The following is a 22,794-nucleotide window of genomic DNA, read 5'->3' on the forward strand; positions in this document are numbered from 1 at the left end:
CGGTCATGAGTTCCAGGATAATCCAGGAGATCCCGCTCCACAGTGCTAGTCCTGGCGTCCCCTGAGCCCCGGCCCCGCCGGCTGCTCCCGGAACCTGGTGGTCTCACCTGATGACGGTGAGGCGGCTGAAGCAGGGCCGCAGTTCCCGCACACCATAGTCGTCGAGACTGTTGTTGTCCAGGTCGAGCGCAAGCCGCCTGGGGAAGTGGTGCAGGACGAAGGAGAGGGCGCTGCAGTCGGCCGAACAGGCGTTGCAAAAGGTCAGCTTGAGGTAGTCGGCGCAGATGCCCCTGGCCGCCAGCTGCCCCACCTCCTCGCTCTGCGTCTCGTAGACGCAGCGCAGCATCCAGAGGAAGGCGGGCATGGCCTGCACCTGGCGGAAGCCCCCAGACTGAACTCGCGGCAGGCTCTTCAGGTGGGAGCGCAGGCTGGCGAACAGGCAAGCCCACAGGGCCCTGCGCTTTCTCCGCAGGGCGGCGGCAGGCACCAGGTGCCGCAGGAGTTTCTGTTTGCCTTTGGACAACAGCCCGCACAGGAAGAGGTTGGTGAAATGAAAGTGATCCTTGTTCTTAAAGGGGTCTTCCCCGGCCAGGCCGCGGCCCCCCAGGCACTGGCTGGGTAGGAAGCGGGGATAGCAGGACGCAGCTGCTGCCTCCCCGTGAGGAGCCCACTCCTGGAAGAACCGGAGCAGCTCCCGAGGGCCCACCTTGTCATCCACCACCAGAAAAAAGGCAGCAAAGAAGGCCTGGAGGGTGAGGTGGAAAAACTCGTAGGACTGCTGGTCCCCTCCGAGGCCCAGCTCCGGCACGGCCCGCAAGAAACCCAGCTTTAGGTCCCCCTCCTGCACCTCGGACGCCTGCACCTCCTCCTGGCTGAAGACGAAGAAGCTCTTCTCCATGCCCCAGTGAGCCACCTGGCCCAGCGAGCGCAGGGTGCCCCGGCCGGCGCGGAAGGTCTCCGTCTGGCTCCGCGTGTTCCGCTGCACCAGGCTGGTGGGCTGCGTCCTGTTCAGGTGAACCTCGGTGACCAGCAGGAAGACGTCGGTCAGCGTCACCGTGCGGTCGGGCAGCTGCGGGGAGCCGTCGAAGGCGTCGTAGAAGTGCTGGAAGCACCGGAAGATGATCCAGCAGAAGAGGGGCACGGTGCACAGGCTGAAGAGGTTGGCGTTGGCTTCCAGCTGATCCAGCAGGCGCTGGCGCACGGCGCGCTCGGGGAACATCTTCCCAGCGTAGGCGCGCAGGTGGCTGGGGGAGAAGCCGCGCAGGAGCACCTTCTTCCAGAGGAGATGCCGCGGGATCTCGACGCCCGTGCGGGCCGTGAGCAGCTTGCGCGCCCCCTTGAGCAGCTTCCCGCTGAGCAGGTTGGCCAGCAGGACCAGGGGGTGGGCGGGCTCCCAGGGGGAGGAGGTGTCGGGCTCGCGGCTCAGGTCGAAGTCCGAGTGGACCTCGTCCAGGCCGTCGAAGGTGAAGAGGGCCGTGTGCGGGAAGCGCAGCAAGAAGGCGAACACCTCCTCGGGGTCCTGCTCCGGGTAGCAGTAGTGCTTGAAGAGCAGGTCCCGCAGGCACAGCGAGGCGCTCTCCTTGAACCAGCTGAAGGTGCGGCAGCGGAAGTGGAAGAAGAACCTGAGCTCAGCGTCCAGCTGGCCCGCGGCCCAGAGGCTCTGCAGCCGCTGCAGCAGCATGGACTTGCCCACGCCTGCGTCACCGAAGACGAAGATGGTCTCGCCGTGCTCGTTGAGGACGCCCGTGGAGGGGTCCAGGAGGCAGGCCAGGCTGCCCAGGCTGCCCAGGCTCTCGTTGCCGAAGTCGACCAGCTCCACGATGGTGTCCGTGTACATCTCCTCCAGCAGCAGCTCCTCCTTCTGGGCGTAGCACAGGATGAACTTGGAGTCACGGCCCAGTTGCTGTCGCAGCTTCTGGCTGTATCTGCTCACTGCAGGGAGAGTGGCGCCAGGTGAGAGGTGGAAGCAGATGGGGAGAGAGAGACACGGGTGGAAAGGGCACCAAACAGGGAGGTCTCGGGCGGAGGAGCAAGCACACAGGAAAACAAGCCCGCAGCCTGGACGCTCAGGCTAAGTGCGAGGACTCCTCAGATACAAAGAGCCAGCGCTCCAGAATCTGCGGGCCCTTGGGCCTCCACCCCTCTGTCTGACCTCAGATTTGGCCAGCCAGCGGGGACAGAATTCAACTGGGATCCGTGTCAGAGACAGGCTCCCTACTCCTCTGCGCAAGCTGTCACTGAACTCCAGCTAAAAACTGAAGCCCCCTCAAATCTAACGGCCAGGCCGCATGGCCCTGCTGCCCCAGCCCAACCCCAGGGTCCTGCTCAAACAGCGCAAGCCACTCTCCACTGACACTTGTATCGTTGAGGAAGAAATTGTCCTAACCTTTCTTGTGCTTATGACACTGCTCGTAAAACAACAAGTAGTCTCATAAAACCTAATGCAGAAACTTCTTGCGATAAGATACAACAGTTGACGTTAATATGGACTACAAAGGGGCTGTGCCTCACCATAAATGAGTAAGTAAACTAAAGTGAAAACCAGCCTTCTTACACTACACAGGGCACAGCGGCCCTGGTTCCAAAGCTGAGGCCTGGGGATCACTGATGCTCAGCACGTGCCCCAGGGGGAGCACTGGGCTGGCCCACAGGGGAAGTACATGGGTTAATATGCTGACATGGGGTAACATGCTGACTGAAGTGCCATGCTCTCAGCAGAAACGAGCTACATAATGAGCTTACTCCAGATAAAATAAAGGGTGTTCCAAAATTCCTTTAAATAGTTTTTGGGTCTTAATGATAATTCAATTAACAAAAATCGGACACACTTGCACATTTCCAGATTCATCTACAACCCTTTCCCATCAACTTAGTCCCACTTGGTTGTCTGCTTAAAATTTGTGAAGTGAGTTCTATTTTTTACCGTTTTAGTAAGGCAAAATTTACAGACTATAAATTCACCTATTTTACAGCAGGTATTGTTGTCAATGATTTTTAGTAAATTTACAGAGTTAACGCAAACATCACTAAAATCCAGGGGTACAATCTCCATCATAAGTGCATCATAAGTGCATTTGCAGACAATCTCTGCCCCACCCCTGGCCCTAGGAAACTGCAGATCTGCTTTCTGTTTCTATAAATTTGCCTTTTCTGGACATTCATATAAATGGATTCATACAATAAGTAGTCTTTCACATCTGGCTTCTTGTAGAGTGAATTATACTTTCAAAGCCGTTACAGTAGCTGGGTAAAGGAGCCAATGGAGAAGTCTTCTGCAAGAACTCTTCATCACAGGAATATTTTCCTTTTTTCTTGGGGAAGGTAACAAAGTGAGGTGGGCAGGAGCAGTAACAGTAAGAAGCTAGCAGTGGCCGGCTGGTAACTGCAGAAGCAAGAGCTTGTCCGTGACACTCTGTCTCTTGGTCTGGTTTTCCCTAAATACACACCTGACACTCTGGGACATTGTCCTTTGTTTCTGTTTTCAAGGTCAAACTGGATTCTTTAAAACTCAGAGTTTGGAAGCTCAGTGCTGGTATGTCGCCAACAACTGTCTGGAAGTGGAGAGACCACAGGCACGGAAAGATGATTCCCTGGTCCCCAGACCAGACTGTGGTCCCAGTTTTGTGCTCTCTCAGCACCTTGAACTGCTGTTGTCCTTATCACCATTTGCAATTACACATTTGTGTCATTATTTACTGCCAGTCTCCTGCATTAACCTCTGAGGGCCCTGAGGGCAGGAACCATAGCTGGGTCTGCTCCCTATTGCACCTCCGGCATCCAGCACACCCAGCCCTGGCACATGCTGAGTACATCATAAATACCTGTTGAACTAATCATTTAACTAAAGGGGGCCCATGGTGCTTTGGAAATGAGGACTGGCAGTCAGGGGTGATAGAAGAATTCTTTGCCTGGAATCAAATTTGGAAAGATCTTCAAGAAGGAAAAAAATGCAAACTTGAATTTGTACAACCACTAAAATGTCTAGATATGTCAGAAAAGGAAGTCAGAAAGAGGTCAGAACAGAGGTCACTCCTACACTTCCATGGCTCCCTACATAAATCAGACCAGCTATCTGTGGTCAGTTCAATCACAGTTCCCTGGGCTGCACCAGGGTGACAGGGACCAGCTCTCCTTTCTAAAAGGAACACAGCAGCCGAGCCTGCTGCCTGAGGTGGAAGGCAGGGCTGGTCGAGGCGGACCCCGCCTTTATCCCCAGCTGGACCCACACAGATAGCATTTCCAAGCCCCAGGGGCCTTGCTTGCTTGGTGGCTGCGGTCTCCCCGGGGGCTGACTCATACCTGGATCGGTGTTGACAACAGCTTTGCTCTGAATGAGCTGGGAGGGGGAGAAGCTGATCTCCGACAGCCAAGGCCTGAGGTCCACGTAAGCGTCTGCGAGTCGCTGTAGCACATAGAGGAAGAACTCGGACACCTCCTCGCCCTTGCTCTGCACCAGGTCCAGAATTTTGCGGACCTAGTGCGGCACAAGCAGTAAGGTGTGAGCCGGCACTAGGGGTGTCTGCCCCCTGGAGAGGCTCCCATGCAGGGCTCTGAGCTCTTACTACAGCCTCGAGCTTGACCGTCCACCCAGCTGGTATGAGATGCTACACGCCGATAGCCCAGGATCTGTAAAAAATGGACCGCCTGAGCAAGAAACAAACCGCACAGCTCTAGGAAACCAGAGGCTTCCAGGAGCCTAAAAATAAAAAGGTCAGACTCACAACTAGAGCCGAGCGCCCCCCTGGAATTTCCCTTTCCCTCCTTTTCTCCTTTTCCCTCTTAAGCTAACACTATTGCTCTCTGGGAATGAGTGCTGAGGGGGAGAAAGTCACCCGTTAGGCATAATGAGATGGGCGCTGGGCCACACAGCGAGGGGACAGCAGACCCCCGTGTAAGATGTACCTTACAAAAGCTTTTTATTAAAAATTCAGGGAAAAAAACCACAACAGTGTTCTACTGTGCTTTTCCCAGAAACCCTTCTGGTCTTTTCTGAGCCCAACAGGATCATGTTACAAACGAGTTCTGTCACTCCTCTCCCCAAGGAGGAGGTTTTCGTCTCGCCATTCTATTTTTCAGAAGATGACACAAAGCTAAAGTGAAACTAAGGGCTGTGAAGACTTCCCACAGTGGAGTGTGGGAGATTCTCTACCGCGGACCCAGGCTGGGATGCAGCCATTCCTCAACCAGAGGAATTCTCAGAGCCGTCCCCAGCAGTGAGCAGCTCTCCAGAGTTTAAGGGCACGGAATGGGCAGCACTGCTAGTGTTTCATGCTCATTTTCTTTTTAAAGAATTCACTCATTTAAAGTGAACTGGAAAACAAGTTGTTTGAGAACCAATACGCACAGCAAGGAGAATGGAGAGGTCAGAAGAGTTTGCTGTGTTTCAGGAACACAGAAGTGAAGTACGTAACTGTGGAATAAGCTAACTCAAGCATTTCTGTGTGGTAGATAACCCCGACAGGAAATTCCACCCAGTGTACTGAACTCCCAAAGCTCTTCACCCAGGTCAATGGGGAGAAGCCCCGTCCGGCCACCAAGGCTGGCATCCCTGTCACCGGCACCTTGTCGGGCTGCGTGGGGCAGGCACACACGATCTCCACGTCTTCGGCGGAGAAGTAGTCATTCTGCAACAAGTTGTCCAGCAGACACTGAGTGTTGCGGACGTGAGTGACCAGATGCTCCCGGTTGACTTTCAACAATTTGATGTAGGAGTGAGACTCTGACGGGATTATTTCCATCTCACTGCGGCCCTGCTTTTCCATGGTTAAAGGAGCAAGCGGCTGCTTTTCCCAAATTCATTTTTGGCTGCATGTGCCTTCCTGGCAGAAGGGCAATCAGGATCCAAGGCCAGCCTCTCAGTGCAAACCCTGAAGAGACAAAGGAAGTCACCAACAAAAACAAAGCCATGGGAAAGATCCCTCCCCCTTTCTTCGGTCCTGGAATTTCTCTATTTAGAACAGGAAGGAGTCATGCTTAAGATATTGATCTGAGATGTAATAAAGTAAAAATCATAATTTAATTGCTCCTGCGTGTGGGTTACACCACTAGGGTAGGTGACCAGAGGTAGACAACGCTATTGTTTAGCAAAACTTCTTAATTATTATTATTATTATTTTTTAGTGTGCCTCAGTCCTAGATTGGGATAGGGGTGCAAAGGTATGTTTTCCAAATTAGGTAACTGGAACTGGAAGTTTCCACGTGCCCTATGAGGGGACAGCACCCAGAACTGGGGGCAGAGGAACTATGAGGTTGGTGGGAGAGAGGGTCTGAGCACAAAACGGCCTGAGGAGAGAGCGAGCCGGCATGAAGTCTCCTGTGGTAGCCAGAGCCCAGGAACCCGGGAACAGTGATGTGTCAGTCATTACTGCCTGCGCTGGGTTGTGCTGTAGCCCTCCCCACACCCCCGCCCCAGCTCTCCTTGTATCTCCAGTCAAGTTGGCTACATACAAGCACCTTAGGGAAGGAAGGAGCAGCAATGGCCATTATGGAGTGAAGCAGGACAGAAGGAAGGTGAGAGGGAGAGGCGACAATTCCAAGGAATGGATGACCAGGAGACAACGTCTCCCTGGAAATCCTTGAAAACCTCATGCATGTGCTGAACTTCCTGTCTCGGTAGGGACAGGGGCCCAAGCTCTTTTATTTGGGTATTAAAAAAATATCTTGAAGGGGTGAGATGTGACAGGGTGAGAGAGTGGCATGGACATATATACACTACCAAACGTAAAACAGATAGCTAGTGGGAAGCAGCCGCATAGCACAGGGAGATCAGCTCAGTGCTTTGTGACCGCCTGGGGGGGGTGGGATGGGGAGGGTGGGAGGGAGGGAGATGCAGGAGGGAGGAGATATGGGAACGTGTGTATATGTGTAGCTGATTCACTTTGTTATAAAGCAGAAACTAACACACCATTGTGAAGCAATTATACTTCAATAAAGATGTTTAAAAAAAAAAAAATCTTGAATTTATCTGCACTACCCCAGAATTGCACTGATTTCTTTCTTTTAGAGTAAGATCTCTCAGCCACTTAATTCTCTAGTCATCCTGTGGATATAAATGGATCACATGCTTGGAAGTAGAAAGGCCTTGAACTGGCCACTTAGTCCTTTGTCTAAAATGCACACACTCTAGAGAGAGAGTTTTAAATGTTTTTTGTAGAACTCAAAAAAAAAAAATTCATAGACCTCTAAACATGTATGTTTCACGAGCCCACATATGTTAACATTCAGGTCTAGTGGTTCTCACATTTTTTCCGCCAAGTCACATACTAGTCTCCTGCTCTTTGACACACTTGCATTTTTTCTTCTTTTACCTATCAAGTTGCCAACTGCAAGCCTTACAGAGATTCTCAGTGGGACCCCACACAGTAACCTTTCTTTCATAACCTGACGGACTGAGCAAAAGACAGTACATTCTAACATTCTAAACAACAGAAAGGGACTTCCCTGGTGGCGCAGTGGTTAAGAATCCGCCTGCCAACGCAGGGGACATGGGTTCGAGCCCTGGTCCAGGAAGATCCCACATGCCGCGGAGCAACTAAGCCCGTACACACCACAACTACTAAGCCTGCGCTCTAGAGCCCGCGAGCCACAACTACTGAGCCCATGCACCACAACTACTAAAGCCTGCGTGTTCCAGGGTCCGTGTGCTGCAACTACTGAGCCCGTGTGCCACAACTACTGAAGCCCGAACGCCTAGAACCCGTGCTCCACAAGAGAAACCACTGTAACGAGAAGCCTGCGCGCCACAACGAAGAGTAGCCCCCGCTCGCCACAACTAGAGAAAAGCCTGCGTGCAGCAACGAAGACCCAACGCAGCCAAAAATAAATAAATAAATAAAAATAAACAACAGAAAGGCAAGAGATTCTTACCAAATGGAATTTAAAGGGATGAAAATGAGTGATTAGCTACTATTGCACTAAAAGTATGCTGATCGATTTGACTCTAATTCAGCTTTTTCTATTGTCATCAATTCTATGACCCACTTAAGGATCCATAGCTTTAGAAAATTAGTTCCCTTAAGGGATACCAGTTGATAATGTTAAATGTATATTTAAATTACTGGTTAATAATACCTTTTTAAGTTTCTGTCATGTGTTCTTTGAAGAAAGTGAGAATATTTTAAAACAACATTCTCTCCTTAAATCTTCAATTTCCAATTTCTTTCTGGAATCTGCAAAGTCAAAAAGAAAAAAAAAGAGAGAAAGGTTTCTTTGAAAACACTCTTGGGGCTTCCCTGGTGGCGCAGTGGTTAAGAATCCGCCTGCCAATGCAGGGGACACGGGTTCGAGCCCTGGTCCGGAAAGATCCCACATGCCACGGAGCAACTAAGCCTGTGCGCCACAACTACTGAGCCTGCGAGCCACAACTACTGAAGCCCGCGTGCCTAGAGCCCGTGCTCCGCAACAAGAGAAGCCAACGTGATGAGAAGCCCGCGCACCGCAACAAAGAGTAGCCCCCGATCGCCGCAACTAGAGAAAGCCTGCACGCGGCAACGAAGACCCAACGCAGCCAAAAATAAATAAATAAATACATTTATATTAAAAAAAAACCACTTGTGCTGAACGGTGAACAAATAAATGAATGAATGAATGAATGAACTTGGAGAAAGAATAATTTTTAAATCCGGAACTGTAGGATCTCAGAGTACTCTCTTTACCTTCTTCCTTTGGGACAGTGTTTTCCAAATCTCAGTCATTCAGGTACCAGTCACTTTTTTTGGCCATAATTGAGTCCCATAAGCAAAGTTGTTTGCTTAACTTTTTGCTTTAAATTGACTTGACTTTACAACTCAGACTAATTTTAAAGGAAAATTTATATTACCATTGTAAACAAAAAAATCATTTGCAATAAATAGAAAGTAATACAAAAATAAATTCACTAGAAATAAAACCATGCTATTGTATTCCAGCTCAACAGTGTTGCCTAGAAAGGTTCTTGGTCTGAGGCCTGTTTTCTCTTAGAAGCATTTGAGAGGTATTAAAGACACAGTAGCACAAGACTGAGACTTTCTCTTTGAGATCATGGTAAATCTGAGAGAGCTGGAAAGGGAATTGCCTTCCCGCTTGGTGATTCAGGGTTTTTTCATCCTATGGCTCCGTTCTTACCAAGGCTTGGAATGGGTGTTACACAATGGCCTTCACTCCTCCGCACCCAATCCTCATCCATCCTCACTGTGGGTCCCATTTCACTCCTGGCTTCTGCCTCTTCCAAGCCTGTGATTCCCACAAAACCAGTGACGTGTCTTCCCAGCCCTTCCCCGTAGTATCACCCACGGACGTCACTACCTCTTACCATCAAAGGCAGAAACTTAAGGAAAATCCCCTGATTTATGGCCACCTAAGCAAAGCAATGAATTACATGTCAGCCAGCTGGCAAGGAGGCTGTTGTTTTGTAACGTCCAGAGCTCTGGTTTGAGATTTAATCAGATTTGCAGAATTTGCTCAATTCAGCAGGAACTTAACAAGTCATGGATGATGGGAAAGGAAACAAAGAAAGCTGATCCTGCCCTGGTAAACAGAGTCCAAGGGTAGACCAAATCAACATCATGGAACACTGCAGAGAAATTCAGTTCATGGGCATCTGGTTACCAGAAATACTGATGCCAGAAACGACTCTGAATTGGCTTTTCAGATTAGTTTCTCAGAAAGTCAGCGAGATGGGGGTTAAAGAAGGTCACTGATAATTCTATAAACTCAGGGAGAAAATAAGTATAGGACCTAGTGGTTTAGAATGAAGGGAAATTCCTTTCAGTGATTAGATTCAATTTTGCATGCTTGAAAATATCAGAAAATAAGATACAAAAATGCTATTGATCGCATGGTGAGACAGGAACTTTCATACCAGGAATGTAAACTGATGGAAACCTTCCAGAAAGCCATTTGATGTATGAATCAAGAGCCTGTGAAAAGTTTCGATTTAGTAACTTCTCATTCTAGAACTCTGCCTTCTGAAAAGGTTCAGAGGTTTGGACAATTTTGTGGGTTTTTTTTTTTAAACAAGGGGCTTCCACTGCCACCTCTGATAAGGTAGCTTGTTGTTCCCACAGAGGGCAACTACAGGTGGGTGGATCAGCAGATCGGGGTGCATTCATACAGTAGAGTGCTATTCAAAAGCAAATATGAGGGACTTCCTGGTGGCACAGTGGTTAACAATCCACCTGCCAATGCAGGGGACACAGGTTCGAGCCCTGATCCGGGAAGATCCCACATGCCGCAGAGCAACTAAGGCCATGCGCCACAACTACTGAGCCTGCGAGCCACAAGTACTGAGCCCACGTGCCACAACTACTGAAGCCCGCGTGCCTAGAGCCCGTGCTCCGCAACAAGAGAAGCCACCACAATGAGAAGCCCGCTCACCGCAAGGAAGAGTAGCCCCCGCTCGCCGCAACTAGAGAAAGCCTGCACGCAGCAACGAAGACCCAACACAGCCAAAAATAATTTAAAATAAATTAAAAAATAAATATGAATGAAATACTAATATGACATGAATGAGTATCAAAGATGTTATGCTGAGAGAAACAAGACTCAAAAAAGCATGTAGTATATGATTTCATTCATATGATTCTAGAAATCTGATCTAGATCAGAGCAGTGGTTTCCTGGGTAGGGGGATAGGAGTAAAGGAGAAATTGACTGCATAGAGGAATAAGAGAAATTGCTGGGGTGATAGAAATGTTCTTTATCTTGCAGTGTCATATATATATATATATATATATATATATATATATATATATATATGTATATATATTATACATATATATGTATATATATTATACATACACATATATGTCACATGTGAATATATGTATCACTATGCATAAATGTGTATAGATGCATATCACATGTGTATGTGTGGTGTATGCATATATAACATGTGTATGTATGTAATTATGCATACATACACACATATATACATATGATTTGTCAAAAGTCATCAACTTGTACACATAAAATCTCTGAATGTTACTGTATGGAAAAAAAAAACTTCACTGAAGTATTATGTAAAGGCAGAATACATTTCCAGGTAAACAAAAACTGAGAGACATTGTGGCCAGCATAGCTGCACTAAAATAAGTACTGAAGAGTTTTTTAGGTAGAAGAAAAATGATCCCAAACTAAAACAAAATGAGAGCAACAGAAAGTTTTAATATGTGGGTAAATATAAATGTATATTGACTGAACAAAACATTATTATATTGTGGGGTCTAAAATATATGTAGAATTAACATTTAAACAAGGGAGACTGTGCAAGATGACAGACTAGAAAGACCCTGAGCTCACCTCCTCCTATGGTACACCAAAATCACAACTATTTGCAGAACAACCATTGATGAAAACGACTGGAACCTGCCAGAAAATTTCTTATACAAGTAAAGATATAAAGAAGGAAGCACAGAGAGGCAGGTAGGAGGGGCAGAGCTGCCATATAGTCAAGTCCCATATCCCTGGCTGGGCAATCCACAAACAGGAGAATAATTATGATCGCACAGATTCTCCCAAAGGAGTGAGAGGTCCGAGCCGCATGTCAGGCTCCCAGCCCAGGGGTCCTGCACCAGGAAGATGAGCCCCCAGAACATTTGGCTTTGAAGTTCAGTGGGGCTTACTTCTGAGAGTCCCAGAGGGCTGGGGGAAATAGAGACATCACTCTGAAAGGACAGATACAAAATCTCACATCCTCTGGAACCCAGGGCAGAAGCAGTCATTTGACCGGAGGCTGGGTCAAACCTACCTGCTACTCCTAGCGAGTTTGCTGGAGAGGCAGGAGGCAACTGCAGCTCACCCTGGGGACACAGACACTGGCAAAAGCCATTCTGGGGAGCTCTTTCTACCACGTGGACACTGGTGCTGGCAAAGCACCATTTTGGAATCCTCCCTCTAGCTTATTAGCCCCAGGCCCCAGTCCCACTTGGGGCACCAGTGCTGGGACACCTCAGGCCAAGCAACTAACAGGGCATGGACACATCCCCACCCACCAACAGAGAGGCTGCTTTAAGACCCTTTGATCCACAGCTGCCTCTGGACACAGCCCTGCCCACCAGAGGACCCAGGACCTGGCTCCACGCACCAGTACACAGGCACTAGAACCAAGACCACCAGGACCCTCCAGCCAGAGACCCTGGGACCCAGCTCCACCCAGCAGTGGCCAGGAACCAGCACCAGAATCCCCAGGGCACCAGCCCCACCCACCAGTGAGCCTGCTCTAGCCTCCCGCCCAGCTCCACCCACCAGGGGGCAGACAGCAGTTGCAAGAAAACCACAGTCCTGCAGTCTGCAGACCTCCCCACTCACTAGCTGCCCAGACCCTGCCCTCGGACCAGTTGTGCCCAGGACCTGCCCACTAGCAGGCCAACACAAGCTTCCAGACACCCCAGGTCCTGCAGCCAATTGTGTCAGGAACTGGCCCCACCCACCAGTGGTCCGACACATGCTCTGGGACCCTTGGGCTCTGCAACCAGACTCCAGGACCCAGGTCTGCCTACCAGTAGGCCAGTACTAGCCCCAGGACCTGGCTTCACCCACCAGTGGGTGAGCAACAGCCCCCAGGGTCTCCTGGACCCTGACTCAGCCCACCAGTAACCAGCACTAGTATAGTCCCCTACAGTTCTGCAGTCAGCCACCTCATGACCCAGTCCCACGAACCAGCAGCCAACAGCCTCTGCACAAGGCAGGAACTGGCAACCAAACAGACCGAGGGCCAACCAAGCTTACCAGACTGTCCACATAGTCAGCCCACCACAACAGAAAAATCCACGCAGCCCTCATGGGGGAAGCCCTAGAGCATATAGCTCTGGTGATGAAAGGGAAGTGTCCTGAGACACATAGATTTTCTACAAAAGGCTTATTCTTCAAGGCTGGGAAATGTAACCAACCTACCAGACACATACAAAAGAAACCCCAGCAACTTAGGCAAAATGAGGCGGCAGAATAACATGTTCCAAATGAAGAATCAAGATAAAACCCCAGAAAAAGAACTAAATGAAGTAGACATAGGCAATCTACCTGAGAATGAGTTCAAGGTAGTGATCAGAAAGATGATCAAAGAACTCGGAAGAATGGATGAACAGAATGAGAAGTTAGAAGCTTTTAACAAAGAGTTAGAAAATCTAAAGAACAGCCAAACAGACATGAAGAATACAATAACAAATAAAAAATACACTAGAAGAACCAACAATAGACTAAATGATACAGAGGAATGGATCAGCAAGCTGGAAGACAGTAGAGGAAATCACTGATGCTGGACAGAAAAAAGAAAAAAGCATGAAAAAAAATGAGGACAGTTTAAGAGACCTCTGGGAATATATCAAACACACCATATTTGCATTATAGGGGTCCCAGAAGGAGAAGGGAGAGAGAAAGGGGCTGAGAACATAATTGAAGGCATACTAATTGAAAACTTCCCTAACCTAGGAAAGGAAACAGACATCCATGTCCAGGAAGTACAGAGAGTCCCAAACAGGATCAACCCAAAGGGGAATACACCAACATGCACTGTAATTAAAATGGCAAAAGTTAAAGATAAGGAGAGAATATTAAAAGCAGCAATGGAAAAGCAACATGTTATGTACAAGGGAACTCCCATAAGGCTATCAGCTGACTTTTCAGCAGAAACTCTGCAGGGCAGAAGAGAGTTGCACAATATAAAGTGATGAAAGGGAAAAACCTACAACCAAGAATACTCTACCCAGAAAGACTCTCATTCAGATTTCATGGGGAGATGAAAAGCTTTACAGACAAGCAAAAGCTTTTAAAAGAGTTCAGCACCTCCAATCCAGCTTTACAAGAAATGTTAAAGGAACTGCCCTGAGCAAAAATGAAAAGGACACAATTAGCGACATGAAAATCATGAAAGGAAAAAAATCTCATCAGTAAAGACCAACATATACATGAAAAGATGCTCAACATCACTAATTATTAGAGAAATGCAAATCAAAACTACAATGCCATATCACCTCACACCGGTCAGAATGACCATTATTGAAAAATCTAGAAACAGTAAATGCTGGAAAGGGTGTGGTGAAAAGGGAACCCTCCTGCACTGTTGGTGGGAATGTAAATTGATACAGCCACTATGGAGAACAGTATGGAGGTTCCTTAAAAAACTACAAATAGAACTACTGTATGAACTAGCAATCCCATTACTGGGCATATACCCTGAGAAAACCATAATTCAAAAAGAGACATGTACCACAATGTTCATTGCAGCACTATTTACAGGAGCCAGGACATGGAACCAACCTAAATGTCCATCGACAGATGAATGGATAAAGAAGATCTGGCACATGTATACAATGGAATATCACTCAGCCATAAAAAGAAATGAAATTGAGTTATCTGTAGTGAGGTGGATGGACCCAGAGTCTGTCATACAGAGTGAAGTAAGTCAGAAAGAGAGAAACAAATACCATATGCTAACGCATATATGTGGAATCTAAAAAAAATGGTACTGATGAACCTAGTTGCAGGGCAGGAATAAAGAGGTAGATATAGAGAATGGACTTGAGGATATGAGGTGGGAGGGCGAAGCTGGGGCGAAGTGAGAGTAGCATTGACAATATATACACTACTGAATGTAAAATAGTTGGCTGGTGGGAAGCAGCAGCATAGCAGAGGGAGATTGGCTCGGTGCTTTGCGATGACCTAGAGGGGTGGGATAGGGAAGATGGGAGGGAGGCTCAACAGGGAGGGGATATGGCTGATTCGCTTTGTTGTGCAACAGAAACTAACACAGTACTGTGAAGCAATTATACTCCAATAAAGATCTATTAAAGAAAAAAACAAGACAAACATATAGTAAAGGTAGGAAATCATCCACACACAAAACTAGTAGGAAGGTTAAAAGACAAAAGTAGTAAAATTACTTATATCAACCATAAGCAGTTAAGGGATACACAAAACAATTAAATGTAAAACATGATATCAAAAACAGTAATCATGAGGGGAGGAGAGTGCAAACACAGGGTTGTTAAAACACATTTGTTAAGAGATCAGCAACTTAAAACAATCACATATATATATAGATTGCTATATATAAACCCCACAGTAACCACAAAACAAAAATCTAAATTAGATACACACACAAAAAAGAAAAAGGAATCCAAACATAATACTAGTTTTCAAATCACAAGAGAACAAAAGAAGAAATGAACAAAATGACCTAAAATACAATCCCCAAACAATTAATAAAGTGGCAATAAGAACACAATATCAATAATTACTTTAAATGTAAATTGAACAAATGCTCCAATCAAGACATAGAGTGGCTGAATGGAAACAAAAAAAGACCCCTATATATGCTGCCTACAAGAGACTCACTTCAGATCTAGAGACACACACAGGATGAAAGTGAGGGGATGGAAAAAGGTATTCCATGCAAATGGAAAGCAAAAGAAAGCCAAGGTAGCAATACTTATATCAGACAAAATAGACTTTAAAATAAAGACTGTTATAAGAGACAAAGAAGGACATTACCTAATGATCAAGGAATCAATCCAAGAAAATATAACAATTGTAAATATATATACACCCAACATAGGAGCACATAAACACATAAAGCAAATATTAAAAGACATAAAGGGAGAAATTGAGAGTAGCACAATAATAGTAGGGGACTTTTAACACCCCACTTACATCAATGGACAGGTCATCCAGACAGAAAACCAATAAAAAAACACTGGCATTAAATGGCATATTAAACCAGGTGGACTTAATAGATATATATAGGGCATTCCATCCAAAAGCAGGAGAATACATACTTTTCAAGTACACATGGAACATTCTCCAGGACAGATCACATGTGAGGCCACAAAACAAACTTCAGTAAATTTAAGAAGACTGAAATCATATCAAGCATCTTTTCCCACCACAATGCTATGAGACTAGAAATCAACCACAAGAAAAAAACTGCAAAAAACACAAACACTTGGAGGCTAAACAATATGCTACTACACAACCAATGGATCACCAAAGAAATCAAAGAGGAAATCCAAAAACACCTGGAGACAAATGAAAATAAAAACACAATGATCCAAAATCTATGGGACACAGCAAAAACAGTACTAAGAGAGAAGTTTATAGTGATACAAGCTTACCTCAGGAAACAAGAAAAATCTCAAATAAACAACCTAACCTTATACGTCAGGGAGCTAAAAAAAAGAACAAACAAAATCTGAAGTTAGTAGAAGGAAAGAAATCATAAAGGTTAGTGCAGAAATAAATGAAATAGAGACTAAAAGAACAACAGAAAAGATCAATGAAACTTAGAGCTGGCTCTTTGAAAAGATAAACAAAACTAATAAACCTTTAGCCAGACTCATCAAAAAAGACAGAGAGAGAGAGGCCAAATCAATACAATCAGAAATGAAAAAGAAATTACAACCAACACAAGAGATACAAAGGATCATAAGGGAATACTGAGAACAACTATATGCCAATAAAATGGATAATCTAGAAAAAATGGACAAATTCCTAGAAATGTACCATCTCCCAAGACTGAACCAGGAATAGAAAATATGAACAGACCAATTGCCAATAATGAAATTGAATCAGTAATTAAAAAAAAAAAAAACTCCCAACAAACAGAAGTCCAGGACCAGATGGCTTCACAGGTGAATTGTACCAAGCATTTAAAGAAAAGTTAACACCTATACTCAAACTATTCCAAAATATTACAAAGGAAGGAATGCTTCTGAACTCATTCTACAAGGCCAGCATCACCCTGATAGCAAAACCAGACAAAGATATCACAGAAAAGAAAGTTACAGGCCAATATCACCGATTAACATAGACACAAAAATCCTCAACAAAATATTAACAAACCAAATCCAACAACTCTTAAAAAAAAAAATCATACACCATGATCAAGTGGGATTTATCTCAGGGATGCAAGGATTTTTCAATAGCTGCAAATCAATCAATGTGCTATACCATATTAACAAATTGAAGAATAAAAACCATATGATCATCTCAGCAGATTCAGAAAAAGCTTTTGACAAAATTCAATATCATTTACAATAAAAACTCTCCAGAAAGAGGGCATAGAGGGAACATACTTCAACATAATAAAGGCCATATATGACAAGTCCACAGCTAACATCATACTCAATGGTGAAAATCTGAAAGCATTTACACTAAGATCAGGAAGAAGACAAGTATACCAACTCCTGCCACTTTTAACCAACATAGTATTGAAGTCCTAGCCACAGCAATTAGACAAGAAAAAGAAATAAAAGGTATCCAAATTGGGAAAGAAGAAGTAAAACTGTCACTGCTTGCAGATGACACGACTATACATAGAACATCCTAAAGATGCCACCAAAAAACTACTAGAGCTCATCAATGAACTCAGTAAAGTTGCAGCATACAAAATTAAAATATAGAAATCTGTTGCATTTCTATACACTAACAACAAACTACCAGAAAGAGAAGTTAAGGAAACAATCCCATTTAGCACTGCATGAAAAAGAATAAAATACCTAGGAATAAACCTACCTAAGGAGGTAAAAGACCTGTACTCGGAAAACCATAGGACACTGATTTAAAAGACTGAAGAGTATACAAACACACAGATATACCATGGTTGGGGCTTCCCTGGTGGCGCAGTGCTTAAGAATCTGCCTGCCAATGCAGGGGACATGGGTTCGAGCCCTGGTCTGGGAAGATCCCACATGCCACAGAGCAACTAAGCCCGTGTGCCACAACTACTGAGCCCATGTGCCATAACTACTAAAGCCCACGCGCCTAGAGCCTGTGCTCTGCAACAAGAGAAGCCATTGCAATGAGAAGCCCGTGCACTGAGACGAAGAGTAGCCCCCACTTACCACAGCTAGAGAAAGCGCACACGCAGCAACAAAGACCCAACGCAGCCAAAAATAAATAAATAAAATAAATTTTTTTAAAAAGTGAATGTCTTTAAAAAAAAAAAAAAAGGTATTCCATGGTCATGGATTGGAAGAATTATTATTGTTAAAAACGACCATACTACCCAAGGCAATCTACAGATTCAATGCAATCCCTATCAAAATACCAATGGCAGAGCATGGGATCAAGATGGCAGAGTAGTAGGATATGAAGCTCACCTTCTCCCACAAATACTTCAAAAATAAATCTACCTGTGGAACAATTCTCACAGAATGTCTACTGAAGGCTGGCAGAATACCTCAGACTGCTGAAAGGGCAAGAAAATCTCCATGTAACCAGGTAGGAAATAGAAAAAATAAAAAGCGAGAAAGGTCTCACGACAGCACCTGTGCTCCTGGGAGGGAGCTGTGAAAGAGGAAAGGTCCCTGCACCCTGGGAAGCCCCCTCACCAGTGGGGAGATCTGCTGGGACAGAAAGGTAGCTTCAGAGCCTCGTAGGAGAGTGCTGCTGGTTTGCAGCAGCCAGAGCAGAGGGAGAACTGCACAGATGGTCAGTGCTGCCGCCCTGCACTGCCCTGCACTCCCCAGCCTGAGACATGCATCTGCCAGTACAGGCGGGGGCTGGGTGCTGGAACTTGGGCTTCGGAGATCGGAACCGGGGAGAGGACTGGGGTTGGCCGTGTGGAGATGGCCTGGGGGCGCTGGAGTCCAGTGCAACCATGGCTGGGGGTGTACGCGGAGGAAGTTTGGGCCAACTTAGAGACCAGTCGCCACTGTTTGGGGAGTGCATGAGGGGAGGGGCGGGACCCAGATTGTAGCCTTTTACCCTGTGCATGCGCTCACAGAGGGCATGACACTGCCTGCCCAGGCTGCAGGAGCAGTCGTGAGCCACCACCACCACCCTTGCAGACTCCAGGAGTGGTTGGGAGCCACTGCCAGCCTCCCTCCTGGACCCCAGGAGTGGTCATGAGCCACCACCTCTGTCCCCATCATGTGCTCTGGGGGTGGCACCTGAGCTGCCACCACTGCCAAGAACCCCAGGGCCAGGCACCAGCCACCACACCTGCACACCCCTTACCAAGGGGAGAACAACCAACACACACTGAGGAAAGAGGCGACAGGCATCCATACTAAAAACAGCACTGTCACCAAACATATTAAACCCACACAAGTTACACAGGGACACGCCCACATATAAATAGCCTTCCAAGACCACACCAGATAATTGTTTCTCCTAAACTCACAGAGTAAGAGAAATAGAAGTAAAATGAAGAAGCTGAGGAACCACTCCCAGGTAAAAGACTAACAGCATTCCCCTGAAAGAACAAGCAGTGAAGCAGACCTCTCCAGACTAATAGACACTGATTTCAAAAAGGAGATAATGAAAATACCAAAGGAATTAAGAAACACTAGCAACGGAAATGCAGAGTACTGTAAAAAGGAACTAGAAACTATAAAGAGGAACCAAAAAATATAAAACTCATTTGCAGGGAATTCCCTGGCAGTCCAGTGGTTAGGGCTTGGCGCTTTCACTGCTGAGGGCTGGTTCAATCCCTATGGGAACTGGGATCCCACAAGCCGCACAGCATGGCCAAAAAAGAGAAAAAAAAAAAAAAAAAGAAAATTCATTTGCAGAGACAAAAGCTGAGCTAAAGGCATAGAATAGCAGAATAGCATAGAATAGCAGAATGAATAATGCAGAAAAACAAATAAGTGACCTGGAAGACAGGATAATGGAAATCACCCAATCAGGATATCAGACAGAAAGCCAAATTAAAAAAAAAAAAATGAAAGCAATATAAGAGACCTATGGGATAATATAAAACATACACATAAAAGGGATTCCAGAAGGAGAAGAAAGAGAAAAGGGGATCGAAAATGTATTTGAAGAACTATGGCTGAAAACTTCCCAAACATAAAGAAGGAAACATATCCAGGTACAGGAAGCACAGAGGGTCCCAAACAAGATAAACGCAAACAGACCTACACCAAGACATAATAAAAATGGCAAAAGTTAAAGTGGAGCTTCAAGATGGCGGAAGAGTAAGACACGGAGATCACCTTCCTCCTCACAGATACATCAGAAATACATCTACACGTGGAACTGCTCCTATAGAACACCCACTGAACGCTGGCAGAAGACGTCAGACCTCCCAAAAGGCAAGAAAATCCCCACGTACTTGGGTAGGGTAAAAGAAAAAAGAAATAACAGAGACAAAAGAATAGGGACGGGACCTGCGCCAGTGGGAGGGAGCCGTGAAGGAGGAAAGGTTTCCAGGCACTAGGAAGCCCCTTTGCGGGCAGAGACTGCAGGTGGCAGAGGGGGGAAGCTTCGGAGCCGCGGAGGAGAGCACAGCCACAGGGGTGCGGAGGGCAAAGCGGAGAGATTCCCGCACAGAGGCTCGGCACCAACCAGCACTCACCAGCCCGAGAGGCTTGTCTGCTCACTCGCCGGGGCGGGCAGGGGCTGGGAGCTGAGGCTCGGGCTTTGGTGCTAGCCAAGAGGGAGTCCGGGAAAAAGTCTGCAGCTGCCGAAGAGGCAAGAGACTTTTTCTTGCCTCTTTGTTTCGCGGCGCGCAAGGAGAGGGGATTCAGAGCGCTGCCTAAACGAAATCCAGAGACGGGTGCGAGCCGCGCAGCTATCAGCGCGGATCCCACAGCAACAGGGGCACAGAGGGAAAAACGGAGAGATTCCCGCACAGAGGCTCAGCGCCGAGCAGCGCTCACCAGCTCACTAGACGAACTCCAGAGGCGGGCGCGAGCCACGGCTAACAGCGCGGACCCCAGAGACGGGCGTGAGCCGCGGCCATCAGCGCGGACCCCAGAGACTGGTAGGAAACGCTAAGGCTGCTGCTGCTGCCACCAAGAAGCCTGTGTGCGAGCCCAGGTCACTCTCCACACCACCCCTCCCGGGAGCCGGTGCAGCTCGCCACTGCCAGGCTCCCGTGATCCGGGGACAACTTCCCCGGGAGAACACACGGTGCGCCTCAGGCTGCTGCAACGTCATGACGCCTCTGACGCCGCAGGCTCGCCCCGCCTCCTCCGTACCGCTCCCTCCCCCGGCCTGAGTGAGCCAGAGCCCCCGAAGCAGCTGCTCCTTTAACCCCGTTCTGTCTGGGCGGGGAACGGACGCCCTCAGGCAACGTACATGCAGAGGCGGGTCCAAATCCAAAGCTGAACGCTGGGAGCTGTACGAACAAAGAAGAGAAAGGGAAATCTCCCCCAGCAGCCTCAGAAGCAGCGGATTAAAGCTCCACAAACAACTTGATGTGCCTGCATCTGTTGAATACCTGAATAGACAACGAATAATCCCAAATTCAAAAGGTGGACTTTAGGAGCAGGATATATTAATTTCCCCTTTTCCTTTTTTTGTGAGTGTATATGTGTATGCTTCTGGGTGAGATTTTGTCTGTATAGCTTTGCTTTCACCATCAGTCCTAGGGTTAGGTCCGTCCATTTTTTTTTTTTTTTTTTTTACTTAAAAAAATTTTTTTTCCTAATATATGCTTTCTTAATAATTTTTTCCGTATTTTCTATATTTAGAAATTAAAAAAATTTTTAATAAGTATTTTCATATTTTTTATTTTAAAAAATTAAAAATTTTTTTTCTTAATAAATTTTTTTCTTAAAAATCTTTTTCTTATTTTTTACTATAAAAAATTAATAAATCTATTTTTAAAAATTAAAAAAAATTTTTCTGAATACATTTACTCTTAATAATTTTTTTTCTTATTTTTTATTATAATAGCTTTATTTTATTTTATTTTATCCTCTTTTTATCTTTCTATTTTTTTCTCCCTTATATTCTGAGCTGTGTGGATGAAAGGCTCTTGGTGCTCCAGCCAGGCATCAGGGCTGTGCCTCTGAGGTGGGAGAGCCAACTTCAGGACACTGGTTCACAAGAGACCTACGAGCTCCACGTAATACCAAACGGCAAAAATCTCTCAGAGATCTCCATCTCAACATCAAGACCCAGCTTCACTCAACGACCAGCAAGCTACAGGGCTGGACATCCTATGCCAAACAACTAGCAAGACAGGAACACAGCCCCATCCATTAGCAGGGAGGCTGCCTAAAATCATAAGGCCACAGACACCCCAAAACACACCACCAGACGTGGACCTGCCCACCAGAAAGACAAGATTCAACCTCATCCACCAGAACACAGGCAATAGTCCCCTCCACCAGGAAGCCTACACAACCCACTGAACCAACCTTACCCACTGGGGACAGATACCAAAAACAACGGGAACTACGAACCTGCAGCCTGTGAAAAGGAGACCCCAAACACAGTAACATAAGCAAAATGAGACGACAGAAAAACACACAGCAGATGAAGGAGCAGGGTCAAAACACACCAGACCTAACAAATGAAGAGGAAATAGGTAGTCTACCTGAAAAAGAATTCAGAATAATGATAGTAAGGATGATCCAAAATCTTGGAAATAGAATAGACAAAATGCAAGAAACATTTAACAAGGACGTAGAAGAACTAAAGAGGAACCAAGCAACGATGAAAAACACAATAAATGAAATTAAAAATACTCTAGATGGGATCAATAGCAGAATAACTGAGGCAGAAGAAAGGATAAGTGACCTGGAAGATAAAATGGTGGAAATAACTACTGCAGAGCAGGATAAAGAAAAAAAAATGAAAAGAACTGAGGACAGTCTCAGAGACCTCTGGAACAACATTAAATGCACCAACATTCGAATTATAGGGGTCCCAGAAGAAGAAGAGAAAAAGAAAGGGACTGAGAAAATATTTGAAGAGATTATAGTTGAAAACTTCCCTAATATGGGAAAGGAAATAGTTAATCAAGTCCAGGAAGCACAGAGAGTCCCATACAGGATAAACCCAAGGAGAAACACGCCAAGACACATATTAATCAAACTATCAAAAATTAAATATAAAGAAAACATATTAAAAGCAGCAAGGGAAA

General features: G+C 46.2%; 1 protein-coding gene across 5 annotated transcripts in view; it reads right to left on the reverse strand.

Annotated features, from left to right (window-relative positions):
• The window catches only part of NOD1 (nucleotide binding oligomerization domain containing 1), a 141,052-nt gene that overhangs the window by 83,991 nt on the left and 34,267 nt on the right, over window positions 1-22,794 (reverse strand). For 3 of the 5 annotated variants that reach the window (XM_082397943.1, XM_082397946.1, XM_082397947.1), the window contains exons 2-5: window positions 8,071-8,168; window positions 5,562-5,867; window positions 4,300-4,474; window positions 108-1,932 (exon numbers count right to left, since the gene is read on the reverse strand). In XM_082397943.1, the coding sequence (XP_082254069.1) occupies window positions 108-1,932; window positions 4,300-4,474; window positions 5,562-5,762 (2,201 nt within the window). In that variant the 5' untranslated portion in view covers window positions 5,763-5,867; window positions 8,071-8,168. The remainder of the gene's footprint in view (window positions 1-107; window positions 1,933-4,299; window positions 4,475-5,561; window positions 5,868-8,070; window positions 8,169-22,794) is intronic. The other 2 variants (XM_082397944.1, XM_082397945.1) reach the window with 1 other exon arrangement.

This window comes from Balaenoptera borealis (genome assembly GCF_965194805.1).
Source record: "Balaenoptera borealis genome assembly, chromosome: 7".
NCBI classification, from domain to species: domain Eukaryota; kingdom Metazoa; phylum Chordata; class Mammalia; order Artiodactyla; family Balaenopteridae; genus Balaenoptera; species Balaenoptera borealis.